The sequence below is a fragment of the Acomys russatus genome, chromosome 13 (assembly GCF_903995435.1).
Source record: "Acomys russatus chromosome 13, mAcoRus1.1, whole genome shotgun sequence".
Taxonomy (NCBI): domain Eukaryota; kingdom Metazoa; phylum Chordata; class Mammalia; order Rodentia; family Muridae; genus Acomys; species Acomys russatus.
This window is the reverse complement of record NC_067149.1, coordinates 50,946,662-50,960,506: the sequence shown is the minus strand read 5'-3', so window position 1 is coordinate 50,960,506 and position 13,845 is coordinate 50,946,662. Positions and strand designations below refer to the sequence as shown.

Below are 13,845 nucleotides of genomic sequence, written 5' to 3'. Positions count from 1 at the left end.
AGATGGCTCAGTGGGTAAAGGCACTTTCTGATGACTCCAGTGTAATACCAGGACTTGGTGGAAGGAGAACCAACTGCTGAAAGTTGTCATCTAACTTCTACACATGCGTCCATATGTACACACACACACACACACACACACACACACACACACCTCACAGTGTAACTCAGAACAATCCTCCTGCCTTGTCATCCTGAATGTTGGTATGATAGGCATATGCCATCATGTCTAGTTTTGAGACAGTTCTGAAATAGTCAGTTTTCCATACACTTTGGGATTCAATTCACAAATATTTTTACTGATAATTTCAGTATTGGTTACTGAGTGATGCTGACCTATAAGGTTCCAATCTAGTTTTGCCTTTGATTTTATCAAAATAGTTCTGGCTTCACAGAATAAGCATTCTATCTTTTCCCACTTCCTGGAAAATGTTATATAAGATTTATGGTTGAAGAGATGGCTTAGAGGTTAAGAACACTGACTGCTCTTCCAGAGGTCCTGAGTTCAATTCTCAGGAAACACATGGTGGCTCACAACTATCTATAATGTGATCTGATGCCCTCTTCTGGCCTGCAGGTGTACAAGAAGGTAGAACACAGTATATGTAATAATAAATAAATAACCTAAAAAATTTTTTTGAGTGATCTGCACTCTTTTTAGTTGTCAGCCTAGTCTTTAACGGCTGAGCCATCTCTCCAGGCCATGTACCCATTTCTTCAGTACTTGAAAAGCTTTGTGCAACTCATCTTGCATTTTGTTGTCCTATTTTAGCCTCCTAACTCTTGGGGCTATAGGTTTAGGTCACCATTCCTAACTGTAATATTATTTTTTTCTTTTCTTTCTTTCATTCTTTTTCCTTCTCCTTCTCCTTCTCCTTCTCCTTCTTCTTCTTCTCCTCCTCCTCCTCCTCCTCCCCTCCTCCTCCTCCTCCTCCTCCTCTTCTTCTTCTTCTTCTTCTACCTCTGGCTGTCCTGGAACTTGTTCTGTAGACCAGGCTGGCCTGGAGTTCAGAGATCTACCTGCCTCTGCCTTCTGAGTGCTGGGATTAAAGGAGTTTGCCACTATGCCTAATTTGTCATTTTCTTTTGAAGATTTTAGGCAGGTGTGGTGGCACATGCCTTTAATCTCAGCACTCAGGAGGCAGAGGCAGGTGGATCTCTTAGTGTTGCAGGTCAGCCTGGTCTATACAGTGAGTTCGAGGCCAGCCAAGGCTACACAGAGAAACCCTGTCTCAAAAGACAAAATAATAATTTTTATGTGCATGAGTATTTTTCTAAACCTATGTATGTACATCATGTGCAGTCCTGTGGAGGCCAGATGAGGGCACCAAAACTCTCTGGAACTAGAGTTTGACAGTTGAGCCATTATGTGGGTGCTGGGGACAGAAGCCAGGTCCTCTGCAAGAGCTCTCAGCCACTGAGCCATCTCTCAGCCCCTATGACATCATCCTTAAAACTCCTTTCCTGGGCTGGAGAGATGACTTAGAGGCTAAGTGCACTGACCACTTTTCTGCAGGTCCTGAGTTCAATTCCCAGCAACCATATGGTGGCTCATAACCATCTATAATGTGACCTGATGCCCTCTTCTGGCCTGCAGATGTAAATGCAGGCAGAATACTGTATACATAATAATAAATAAATCTTAAAAAACAAACAAACAAAAAACTATTTTTCTTTCGCACCTTGCATGCAATCCACTATTCATTTCTACAGCTTCTGCTTGGTCCAAACCATAGTTCTGGTTACCATGTCCTGGAAAATGTTATATAAAATTTAGGGCTGGAGAGATGGCTTAGAGGTTAAGAGGATTGACTGCTCTTCCAGAGGTCCTCAGTTCAATTCTCAGGAACCACATGTCAACCATAACAGTCTCTGGTTGAACTTATGGCTTCTGTCTGTGAGCTATCACAATAGTGTTTTGTTTTGTTTTTAAATGTTTAGACACAGGTGTGATGGTGCATAACTTAATCCCAACACTTGGGAGGCAGAGGCAGGTGGATCTCTTATGAGTTAAGAGGATAGCCCACTCTACCTAACTAATTTCAGGATAGCCAGAGCTATTTAGTGAGATCCTGTCTAAAAAAAAAAAAAGCTGATTTGGTTTTCTTTGGGGATAGAGGCTGGCCAATTTGGCAAAAGCTAGAATGATCTGGAAAGAGGGAAATGACCCTATCATATTGCCTGTAAGTAAATCTGTTTTCTTTTCAAAAACTTATTTGTGTTTTGCCTGCATGTATATATGTGCACCACATGCATGCCTCATGGTCCATTCAATCCCCTGAAACTAGAGTAATGGATGGCTGTGGGTGGTGGGAATTGAACCCAGGTCCTCTGCAAGAGCAACAAGTGTTCTTAAATGCTAAGTCACCTCTCCAGCCCTAGGGTTATTTTCTTGATTAATGATTGATGTGGGAGGGCCCAGGCCATTGTGAGTGATACCACTTCTGGGCAAGTAGTCCTGAGAGGTGTAAGAAAAGTGTTGATGCCGGAAGGTGGTGGTGCACGCCTTTAATCCCAGCACTCGGGAGGCAGAGGCAGGCAGATTGCTGTGAGTTTGAGGCCAGGTCTACAAAGTGAGTTCCAGGACAGCCAAGGCTACACAGAGAAACCAAAAAAAAAAAAAAAAAAAAAAGGGTTCAATGTGAGTCCTAGAGAGCAAGGCAATAGCATTCCTCATGGCTCCGCTCAGTTCCAGCACTTCCCTTCAAGATAGACTGTGATCAAGACCTGTAAGCCAAATAAAATCCACCCTCAAGGGCTGGAGAGATGGCTCAGAGGTTTAAGAGCACTGGCTGCTCTTCCAAAGGTCTCGAGTTCAATTTCCAGCAACCACATGGTAGCTTACAACCAACCACCTGTAATGAGATCTAGTACCTTCTTGTGGTCGGCAGGCACACATGTAGGCTGAATACTGTATAAATAATAAATAAATCTTTTTAAAAAAAAAAAACCACCCTCAAGCTGTTTTTGACCAGTGTTTTATCACAGCAAAAGAAGGCAAACCAGGACAGGTGGTTTAAGGCAAATCAAGACTAGACCTCAGATCACTTCTCATTTCTCCTTCCTTGTTGCATTTTTTTTTCTAGTCCTTTTCTCCCCCTCTCCCCAACAATCTCAGATCAATCTATAGCACCTTGGTGGGCTTGGAAGTGATACATACACCACTATGCAGCCAGACTGCCTTTGAACCTAAGATACTCCTGCCTTTTTGTTTTGTGAGACAGGGTTTCCTGTGTAGTCTTGGCTGTCCTGGACTCACTTTGTAGACCAGGCTGGCCTCAAACTCATGGAGGTCTGCCTGCCTCTGCCTCCCTGAGTCCCGAGATTACAGGTGTGCGCCATCAAGCCTGGTTTAGATACTCCTGTCTTAGCCTTCCAAGTGCTAGACTACAGGCACGCTACCACTATGCCCCGCTTTCTTTAGAAGAGTGATGGAATCAGGCAGGCATGCACTGGATCTTATGTTCCTTTGTCTCACAGGTTACTTAGCAAACTCATGTCTTTTTAAAAAAGATTTATTTATTATTATGTATAAGGTGCTCTGCCTGCACATACACCTACAGGCCAGAAGAGGGCATCAGATTACATTACAGATGGTTGTGAGCCACCATGTGTTTTCTGGGAACGGAACTCGGAACCTCCAGAGGAGCAGTTAGTGCACTTAACCTCTGAGCCATCTCTCCAGCCCCGAAACTCATGTCTTTAGGCCTTTGTCTTATGTATGATACATGGTTTTTCTACGAATTTTCAATTCTCCTGCCTTGCCTCCTGACCCTTTTCTCCTTGAAGGGTTTCTAGTAGGATTTTTGTGCAGAAAATGCTGGCTGATCCAACTCAGGAACCCACCTGTCTTGCTTCCTAAGAATTGGGATTAAAGGTGTACACCACCATCACCATGGGATTTAAAATCTTTTGAAACAGGATACCTCACACTATATCCCAGGCTAGCCTCGAACTCACAGCAATCCTCCTGCCTCAGCCTCCTGGATTTATAAATTTCCTCATCTGCCTTAGTTCCACTTACTTTTCTCCTGCTGAGATTCAAGTACTCTCAAAACATAACTATTATGTGTTCTAGCCATGGCCAAAACCAAAAGTCTGGTCACTAAGCACAGCTCTGAAAACTCAATAGAGAAAACCTCAAGTCTGACCACCCCCAACCCCATCATTTGGTGTTTTGTTTTCCTTTGAGACAGGTTCTCTCCTGTAGGCCAGATCGGCTTGGAACTTGCTAGTTACCTGAGGCTGGTTTTGAATTCCTGCCTCCTCTAGCTCTTAAACTTTTCTTCCGCTCTTTAAAAAAGATGGTTAGCCGAGCGGTGGTGGAGGACGCTCGGGAGGCAGAGGAAGGCAGATTGCTGTGAGTTCGAGGCCAGCCTGGTCTACAAAGCGAGCAGGACAGTCAAGGCCACAGAGAAACTGTCTCGAAAGACTTAAAAAAAATGAGTGGTTGAGCTACCCAAATTATTTCTACCGCTAACTTCTAGTCACGTTTCCTTCCTCTTTCCCCATTTTTCTGTCTTCTTGCCTTCCACTAAAGCTTACGTCGCCGTGGGAGCTCCGTGCCTGCTTCCCCTCCTCTCCCGCACCTCCCGGGAGACCGGGCTACTCAGGACCTCCACGGAGCTGAGGTTTTCTCTGCACCCCGCATCCACCGCTCTTGCACCAAAAAAGCTTTATCTACAGGGAGGAAAGTACGCTCCAGGCTCGCATCTCCGGCGGACGGAAAACGGAAGTGAGCCATAGCCGCCCGGAACCCGCCTCCCGGCAGCGGAAGTACGGCCGGAAACTGGCCATAGAGCGAGTGGCTAGAGCGACCTTGTAGGGAGGGTGGCAGGAAAGGCGGGGAGCAGCTGCCGGAGGTGACGGAGAGGCCGCCCCGCCCCGTGCGCTGGAAAACGAGGCTTCCAGGTAGCTGTCGGTCGCAGTCTGTCCCAGGGTACGACCCGGCCTTGGGCACGCACTCGCTCTCCCTGGGCTACCTCTTTAAGGGAGGGGGTGGAGCCACGAGTGAGGAGCGTGGAGGTGAGGTCACGTGGTTGCGGGCACGTGCTGGACATGAGTTCGGAGCTGGGGGTGCGTCGTCGTCGTTGGGGTGGATACAATGTGTCACCGCTTGCCTCACCGCCGCTTCCGTCTTGGAGCTCAATGGGGTGCACGTGGTGGGGCTTGGGACTAGGGCCCCCTAATCGGGGGAGAGGGTGGGCGTGGCAGCCAGGATGTGGCTAGCTTTAAGGAATCCTAGGTCCATTTTTAAGACCTTTTGACCTGATTTCTCACTGCAGAAATGGCTTAGTACCTTTTGAGTGCCGTTCCCTGGCTTTGAGCTGACCACCGTGGCAGGGTTCAGGGACCTCTAGTTTCACGTTCCTCTTTCCTTGCAGCTCCAGGCAATTCGAGACCAGAGCCCCGCCCCTCCGTGCAGCCATGAGTGCGGAGGTGAAGGTGACAGGGCAGAACCAGGAGCAGTTTCTGCTCCTTGCCAAGTCGGCTAAGGGGGCAGCCCTGGCCACACTCATCCACCAGGTGCTGGAGGCCCCTGGTGTCTACGTGTTTGGGGAACTGCTGGATATGCCCAATGTTAGAGAGGTGGGTTACTTGCCTGGGTAGTACACAGAGAACCTTGGAGCCACGGTTTCCCCCAAGAATGGATGGGATGGTTTTGTAACCACCAACCAACCACCCAGGTGAACAGGGAGAGTAATGATCACCAACTCTCAACGTGGAAAAAAAATAAGTAATCGAGGCTTCCTTTCTCTTCAGAGGCAAGGGGTCTGTAAATGTGGTTGTCCCCCTCCGTTTACACACAGCCTTTTTGAGACAGGGTTTCACTGTGTACCTCTGGCTGCCCTAAACTAGCAGTTGTCATCATCTGGACTGTCCTTGAGCTTGGGGCAATCCAGTTTATGCCGTATGCAGATTTTTGTTTTTAAAAAGAATATAGGCCTGGCAATAGTACACACCATTAATCCCAGGACTTGGTAGGCAGAGGCAGGTGGATCTTAGTGAGTTCGAGGCCAGCCTGGTCTACAGAGTGAGTTCCAGAACAGCCAGGACTACACAGAGAAACTGTGTCTTGGAGGGGGGAAAAAAAAAAAGGAGGAGGAAAAGAATATGGAACGATTTCCAAATGTGCATGTCCCCTTTGTTTGGGGGCCATGCTATTCTCTGTATTGTTCCAATTTTAGTATATGTCCTGCTGAAACAAGCACACATGTTTAATTATTAAGCAAAAGATCATGTCCTTCAGAATACTTGGAAGTTCCAGCTTGTCCACCAGCATGGTACCTCTTAATATCATGTCATCAGCATTCGAGGGGCAGAGGCAGGCGGCTCTCTGGGTTCGAGGGCAGCCTGGTCTATGGAGCAAGTTCCAAGGCAGCCAGGGCTACACAGAAACCCTGTCTCAAAAACCAAAACAACAAGAATAAAAAAAATCATGTTACCTTGATCAGAGAAACCTTGTAAGTCTCAGGTTTCTGTTAAAAATGATGATGCAAACCGTCCCACAGCTCCGCTGATAGTGCTTGCCTGGCACTTGTAGCACCTTGGGCGCCGTTTCAGAGCTTGGAATTAAAAGATAGGGGGATCATAAATTTTAGTTCAGCCTGGGCAACTTAGACTCCATCTCAAAAAGGAGTAGGTTTGTATCTGAGTGAAAGAGCCCTTGGCTCTAGTATGGAAGGCTCTCAATAGGTTCCGTTCTCAGAGCTGCAAAGAGGAAAAACACTAAAAAAGCACTTCCCTCACAATTACAGAAGTAAAACTGTGAGAAAGTCTAAAGTCTAAAACTGGAAAGAATTTTCACACTATGTTACCTCCCCAAGTGTCACTTACACCAAGTCATTTAGGGTAAGTACTGAAGACACTGTCTTCTTCCCAAAGACAAAGTCAATCTGCTACGAACACAGCAAAGAGAACCATTAACAGAAATGGCCGGGTCAAGAGCTTAAAGTGTAGAGCAAGTGGACTGCCGATACTGAGGCGCCAGCCTGTGTCATGAGAGGCTGACAGCTGCATGTGGCTAGACTGAGTCAAGTGTTAGCGCGTGGCTGGACCGGGTGATATAATGTTTTTTGGATTGCTTCTCAACAGAAAACTGGCTATCTTTTGCTGCCAGTTTTATCTACAGTGGAGTAAAGCTTGTCATTAAGGCAAAGCAAAAGCATTCCTAGCTTGCATTCCAGTTAAAGAGATCAGATAAATGGACAGAAATGTAGGTCGGTCATTTAGCAAGGATTTACTTTGAGGGCTGTAGCTCTGCTGGTCCTTACAGGCGAGCAGATGCTGGGTCTATACCTTGTTAAAAGACACTGTTAGGGGAGACCCTGCAGAGATGACGGACTAGGATGAGTGGGCGGTGATAGGAGAGAGATGCTAATAGATGGCGTAAGACCACCTCACTATGAGGACATGGAGAAGCAGAGGCCACAAACTATACCCTCCAAGGGCCACAACAACATAGTTTACAGTGTCTGGTGTGGGTGTGTGGGTATGTGAGTGAGAGAGAGATACTCTGAACACTGAATGTTCTCAACGCTGACTCAGTAGGAATTAGATGCATAGCAGTGCAAAGGCCTAGAGGCAGACATGAGCCCTTGATGGACGAGGATAGGTACTGTTGGGACGGATGGGGTCAGAAAGTTGAGTTCACAAGAGGTCCTTCCAGCCAGTGTGGTGGTGCACGCCTTTAATCCCAGCACTCGGGAGGCAGAGGCAGGCCGATCTATGTGAGTTTGAGGCCAGCCTGGCCTACAAAGCGAGTCCAGGACAGCCAAGACTACACACAGAGAAACCCTGTCTCAAAAGAAAAGAAAAAAGAGAAAGAGGACCTTCCTGTCACTTCTTCCCCTGTGTTCTTGCAGTTGGCAGAAAGCGACTTTGCCTCCACGTTCCGGCTGCTCACAGTGTTCGCCTATGGGACCTATGCTGACTACTTAGGTAAATAGGGGCCAGAGCTGTGGAGCTATGGAGACAGGAAAGGGTGGTTTTGGGAGAGACTAGGAAGAAATTTCCTGGCATGCCCTACTTAGACGCCATAAGTGAACCTGGGCAATGTGAGACCGTATTGGTGCAGACAACTTATAGGAAGCTGCTAAAACTAAGATTCCGGGTCTTCTGTCCCTCTGCCTAGCTGAAGCCAGGAATCTTCCCCCACTTACCGAGGCTCAGAAGAACAAGCTTCGACATCTGTCAGTCGTCACTCTGGCTGCCAAAGTCAAGGTGAGTGACAGTCCTGCGACCTACCAGTCCAAAACTAGATGCATTTTGTTTTATGTCTGGCCCAGAAGAGCCATTGCCCCCCCCCCCTTGACTAGGTGTCAAACAGAACCCCACTGCTGCAGTCATTCACGCCAACAGTCACTCAACTTGAACTTAAGTTCTCATTTATCCTATTTTGTGTTTGGGGTCAAAATAGCCAGTAGGAGGCTGATCCTTTCTCACTTACCATAGAGAATTCCAGGCCAGCAAAGCCTCGGGGCTGGAAATGGGGTTCTTTTCCTGTGCAGCAAGCGCTGGGCTTGTGTTTGCTAGAATGAACCCTGTGTGAGCAGATGCACCTGTGTGTGCTGTGTGCCCTGCCTGTCCCTCATTACATTACGTCACCCCAGTACTAAGTAGATTGAGGCCTGGTGATTTCTGCTGGTCTCAGGTCCTGGTGGTGGAGTCCTCAGGGGCAATGCCAGTTTGCACTGTTGCTAAGTCTAAGCGCTAAACAGCAGCTGAAGACACCATGATGTAGAGCTGACCTAGTACAGCACCCTGAGTTGTGACCAGAGGAACGGCACCAGCAAGGTGTCAGGCTCCTCACTGTGCTGTGGAGGGAGACACAACAGGGGAACATCTGTCATGTTCTTAACATTGTCCTACTGAGTGTGGTGGCACACGCCTTTAATCCCAGCACTCAGGAGGCAGAGGCAGACAGATTGCTGTGAGTTCGAGGCCAGCCTGGTCTACAAAGAGTCCAGGACAGCCAAGGTTACACAGAGAAACCCTGTCTCAAAAAACAAAAAAACAAAAGAGAGAGAGAGAGAGAGAGTCTTTTTTGAGTCTGGTGTCTTGTCTCTTGGAACCCAGCACTTGGGAGTCTGAAGCAGAAGGATTAACGTGAGATCAAGTCTAGCCTAGACTACATAGTGAGTTCCAAGCAAGTCTGGGCTGTAAAATGAGACCCTGTGTCAAAATACCATAAAACAAAAGAAAGGAAAACAAAATTTGCCCTTTTCTGATGGTGTTTTTGAGGCTCTAATACATTTTGCTTTAGAACCAACATCGTCTAGGAAATGGTTTGGGTATAGGAGTGGAGGAATGGGGAAGAAAGGGAAGAGGATTCTGGGAAGTCCTTCTCTGCTTTTGAACCCCACAAATCCTGGTCTGACCCCTGGACCCAGTGTATCCCGTATGCAGTGCTACTGGAGGCCCTGGCCCTTCGGAATGTGCGCCAGCTGGAGGACCTTGTGATTGAGGCTGTGTACGCTGACGTCCTTCGCGGCTCCCTGGACCAGCGCAATCAGCGGCTGGAGGTTGACTACAGCATTGGGCGGGACATCCAGCGCCAGGACCTTAGTGCCATCGCCCGGACCCTGCAGGAGTGGTGAGAACTTGCCAGACCGTGACTGGGCTGTGGAGGATCAACCTGGGAGGAGAGAAGAGAAGCCAGTGCTCTCCTCCAAAGGCTTCTGAGGGAACAGGCTCAAAGAGGGCCTTGTTTACTTATTTATTTATTATGTACAGTGCTCTGCCTGCATGTACACCTATAGACCAGAAGAGGGCATTAGTTCCCATTATAGATGGCTGTGAGCCACTGTAACCTCTGGAAGAGCAAACAGTGCTCTTAACCACTGAGCCATCTCTCCACCCCCCTCCCCCTTTTTTTTTTCAAGACAGGGTTTCTCTGTGTAGCCCCGGCTGTCCTGGAACTATATTTGTAGATTAGGCTGGCCTTGAAGTCACAGAGATCCTTCTGCCTCTGCCTCCCAATTGCTGGGATTAAAGGCGTGCACCACCATTGCCCAGTTTCTTGAGGGTTCCTAATGGGAAGCTTGTCACTGTCTTAGGCTAAATTTAGTAAAATGGCACCACAGGCCATGGGTCTCATTTTCCTTTTCGTCTTTGTATTCCTGTCTAACTTTATTGTGATTTCACTACGTAGCCCAGGCTGGCCTTGAACTCAAAATCCTTCTGCTTCTGCTTCCCAGTACTAAGATTATAGGTGTGCACCGCTGCGCACACCACCATATGTGCACCGCTGCGCACACCACCATATGTGCACCGCTGCGCACACCACCATATGTGCACCACTGCGCACACCACCATATGTGCACCACTGCGCACACCACCATATGTGCACCGCTGCGCACACCACCATATGTGCACCTCTGCGCACACCACCATATGTGCACCGCTGCGCACACCACCATATGTGCACCGCTGCGCACACCACCATATGTGCACCACTGCGCACACCACCATATGTGCACCGCTGCGCACACCACCATATGTGCACCACTGCGCACACCACCATATGTGCACCGCTGCGCACACCACCATATGTGCACCGCTGCGCACACCACCATATGTGCACCACTGCGCACACCACCATATGTGCACCGCTGCGCACACCACCATATGTGCACCACTGCGCACACCACCATATGTGCACCACTGCGCACACCACCATATGTGCACCACTGCGTACACCACCATATGTGCACCGCTGCGCACACCACCATATGTGCACACCTGCGCACACCACCATATGTGCACCGCTGCGCACACCACCATATGTGCACCACTGCGCACACCACCATATGTGCACCACTGCGCACACCACCATATGTGCACCGCTGCGCACACCACCATATGTGCACCACTGCGCACACCACCATATGTGCACACCTGCGCACACCACCATATGTGCACACCTGCGCACACCACCATATGTGCACCGCTGCGCACACCACCATATGTGCACCACTGCGCACACCACCATATGTGCACACCTGCGCACACCACCATATGTGCACCACTGCGCACACCACCATATGTGCACCGCTGCGCACACCACCATATGTGCACCACTGCGCACACCACCATATGTGCACACCTGCGCACACCACCATATGTGCACCGCTGCGCACACCACCATATGTGCACCTCTGCGCACACCACCATATGTGCACCCCTGCGCACACCACCATATGTGCACCGCTGCGCACACCACCATGCCTGGCACTTAGTTTGTTTCTGGTTCCTAGTCTCATCTTGCTGTTTTAATTTATGTTCACTATTTTTTTTTTTTTTCCAGACAGGGTTTCTCTGTGTAGCCTTGGCTGTCCCAGACTCACTTTGTAGACCAGGCTGGCCTCAAACTCACAGCAATCCGCCTGCCTCTGCCTCCCGAGTGCTGGGATTAAAGGCGTGCGCCACCACGCTCGGCTCTATGTTCACTATTGTTAGGGGGTGTGTGTGGTTGAGAGGTTGGTTTGCTGCAGAGTGCAGGTGCTCACAGGGGCCAGAGGTGGCAGATCTCCATGGAGTCTGATGGGGGTGCTGGGAATCAAACTGGGGTTTTCTGCAAGAGCAATATATGTTTTCCACCGCTGAGCCATTTCTGCAGCACACATCCCACCCATATTGTACTTATCACTCAACTACTTCTTGTCCTTTTCTTATCCTGCTCCGGGGTTTTTGCTGATGAAAACGAAGACTGTTGTAGCTGGTTCCCAGGTGCCCTGGTGAGGGCTCCCAGCTCAGGCAAGGGTTTCCAGTCTAGCTTCGAGGTTGCTTTTGAATTGTTTGAGTCTGATCACAGCCTCCTCCTGCTGACACGTTTCATCTGCCCTGGTTCCCACAGGTGTGTAGGCTGTGAGGTTGTGTTGTCAGGCATTGAAGAGCAAGTTAGCCGTGCCAACCAGCACAAGGAGCAGCAGCTGGGCCTGAAGCAGCAGATCGAGAGTGAGGTAAGCAGGCAGGGAATGTGCTGGGCTGCTGCTCCCCAGCCTGGCACCTGCGCTGTGCCTGAGGCCGACTGATAAAATAACCAGGACCTGTCAGGTCTGTAACCTCCTTTTATCCTGATAGGTTGCCAACCTTAAAAAAACCATTAAAGTTACAACAGCAGCGGCGGCTGCAGCCACTTCTCAAGACCCCGAGCAGCATCTGACAGAACTGAGAGAACCAGCTTCTGGCACCAATCAGCGCCAGCCCAGCAAGAAAGCCTCAAAGGGCAAGGGGTGAGCCCATGTGGGAGCTGCTTGTTTCTGGGTACCCCACTTTTACCACAGGGACCTGGCTGCTCCACTTGCTTTAGTCATTGCATGGGGTTGGGAATGGGGGTGTCCTCCAGGAATTAGGGAACCCTTTGCATCCCCTCTTTCTCTCTTCCCCTTGCCAGACTCCGAGGGAGCGCCAAGATTTGGTCCAAGTCGAACTGAAAGGACTTGTTTCTTCCCTGGGAATGTGGGGTCCCAGCTGCCTACCTGCCTACCCCTTAGGAGTCCTCAGAGAGCCTTCCTGTGCCCCTGGCCAGCTGATAATCCTAGTTCATGACCTTTCATCTCCTCTACCCCCAAGCATAAGGCACATCCTCCTAAGGGAGGAGGCCAGCACAGGTCACGTTATGTTGGTACTGTGAATGTGTTCCATTGCCTCTCCCCCACCACGCTTGCTCTTATCTTTCTTCCCTCAGCACTGTTTCTGCCTATTCCCATCATTGAGCAGGTTGGCAGTCCTGTGGAGGGTGCTGTCTCCACCACCCACGGTGTCTCTGCCATGCCTACCCCTGCATGCCTGATCTGCAGCTCCTCCTCCTTCCCCTTGCCTATTGGGCTGCATCTGAAAAGCCGTGGGGAAGGGGGTCTCCACCTTCATCCCAGCCTTAGAGCTCTGGAGCCAGTCTGCCATTCTGGGAGTTGCTGGACATTATCATCCCAGAACCCATCGCACTACAGTTGTTTCTTGTCCTCTCTCGTCTCCTTGGGCCTGGGAGTACTGCTGCTTCAGACCCCGGGGCCTGAGGACAGTATTCTGGGATGTTAAGAAATGTTTCTTTGTTAGCTGATCACCTTAGGAAGCCCAGTGGAAATCCTGGAAGGATTTATGTCTCCTCCTGTAGTTTTGGTGGGGAAGGGAATATAGATTGTATATTGAAAAAAGGTATATATGAATAGGTCTATATATAACATGACACAGAAATAAATCTATGCGAAATCTATGTACAAAAATGCCAGGAACTGGGCCTCTTCTGTCTTTGATGTTTGTTAACAGGGAGAAGACTAACCCCCAGTCCACTCTGCAGCCAAGTGCTGGAAAGTGAAAAGAACCAGACACTGTTGCAGACTCTTGGCCTAGCAGCCAGGAGGCCTAGACCCTGGACAGATTGCTCCATACCTCAGCCCATGTTCAGAAGTAATGGGCACCTACTGAGCACCACCATGTCCTAACAGTGGAGATGCAGACTGACCGTCACTGTCCCTGCTCAAGGACCTGCAGTGTAGTCGGTTTTTTACCTCATAGAATTTCAAGGGGAGGTGTTGGTAGTGGACTTGAATTTTCACATTGAAAGCACATAAAACTATTAGATTTGTTGGTCTCTGTCCCTTTTGTCCAAATTAGAGTTTCCCAAGATGTATGTAGGCCAGAGACTGGCCTGGAGCGCTGCTTGCTTCCCAGACGGGAGTGCTAACGTGGGGGCAGTGGAACCCTCGGCCAAGTGTGAAGGCGGGCTTTGAGGGGCCTAGTGGTCCAGTATCACCTGGGCCTGGCTCTTCTGTAGCTGGTGATTTAGGACAAATTCCTCTCTTTCTCTCCCTTCTCTGTTTGGTTTTTTTGTTTTTGTTTTTTG

General features: G+C 49.2%; 1 protein-coding gene and 1 non-coding gene across 7 annotated transcripts; one reads left to right on the top strand and one right to left on the bottom strand.

Annotated features, from left to right (window-relative positions):
- Nucleotides 1-4,751: 4,751 nt before the first annotated feature.
- On the top strand, nt 4,752-13,589 carry Cops7a (COP9 signalosome subunit 7A). Of its 6 annotated transcripts, none has more exons than XM_051155355.1 (8): nt 4,752-4,910; nt 5,384-5,588; nt 7,865-7,940; nt 8,134-8,222; nt 9,392-9,594; nt 11,857-11,962; nt 12,084-12,235; nt 13,269-13,589. In XM_051155355.1, exons 2-8 carry the CDS (start codon nt 5,427-5,429, stop codon nt 13,315-13,317), a joined length of 837 nt encoding a protein of 278 aa, XP_051011312.1. In that variant the 5' UTR covers nt 4,752-4,910; nt 5,384-5,426; the 3' UTR covers nt 13,318-13,589. The 6 variants fall into 6 exon arrangements, with proteins under 6 accessions (XP_051011312.1, XP_051011311.1, XP_051011310.1 ...); XM_051155354.1 differs by having other exon boundaries at nt 4,778-4,938; XM_051155353.1 differs by having other exon boundaries at nt 4,873-5,024.
- Nucleotides 6,108-6,211, bottom strand: LOC127197830 (U6 spliceosomal RNA). Its single transcript, XR_007831786.1, has one exon. It is a non-coding gene; the product is annotated as a U6 spliceosomal RNA (small nuclear RNA).
- Nucleotides 13,590-13,845: the final 256 nt, after the last annotated feature.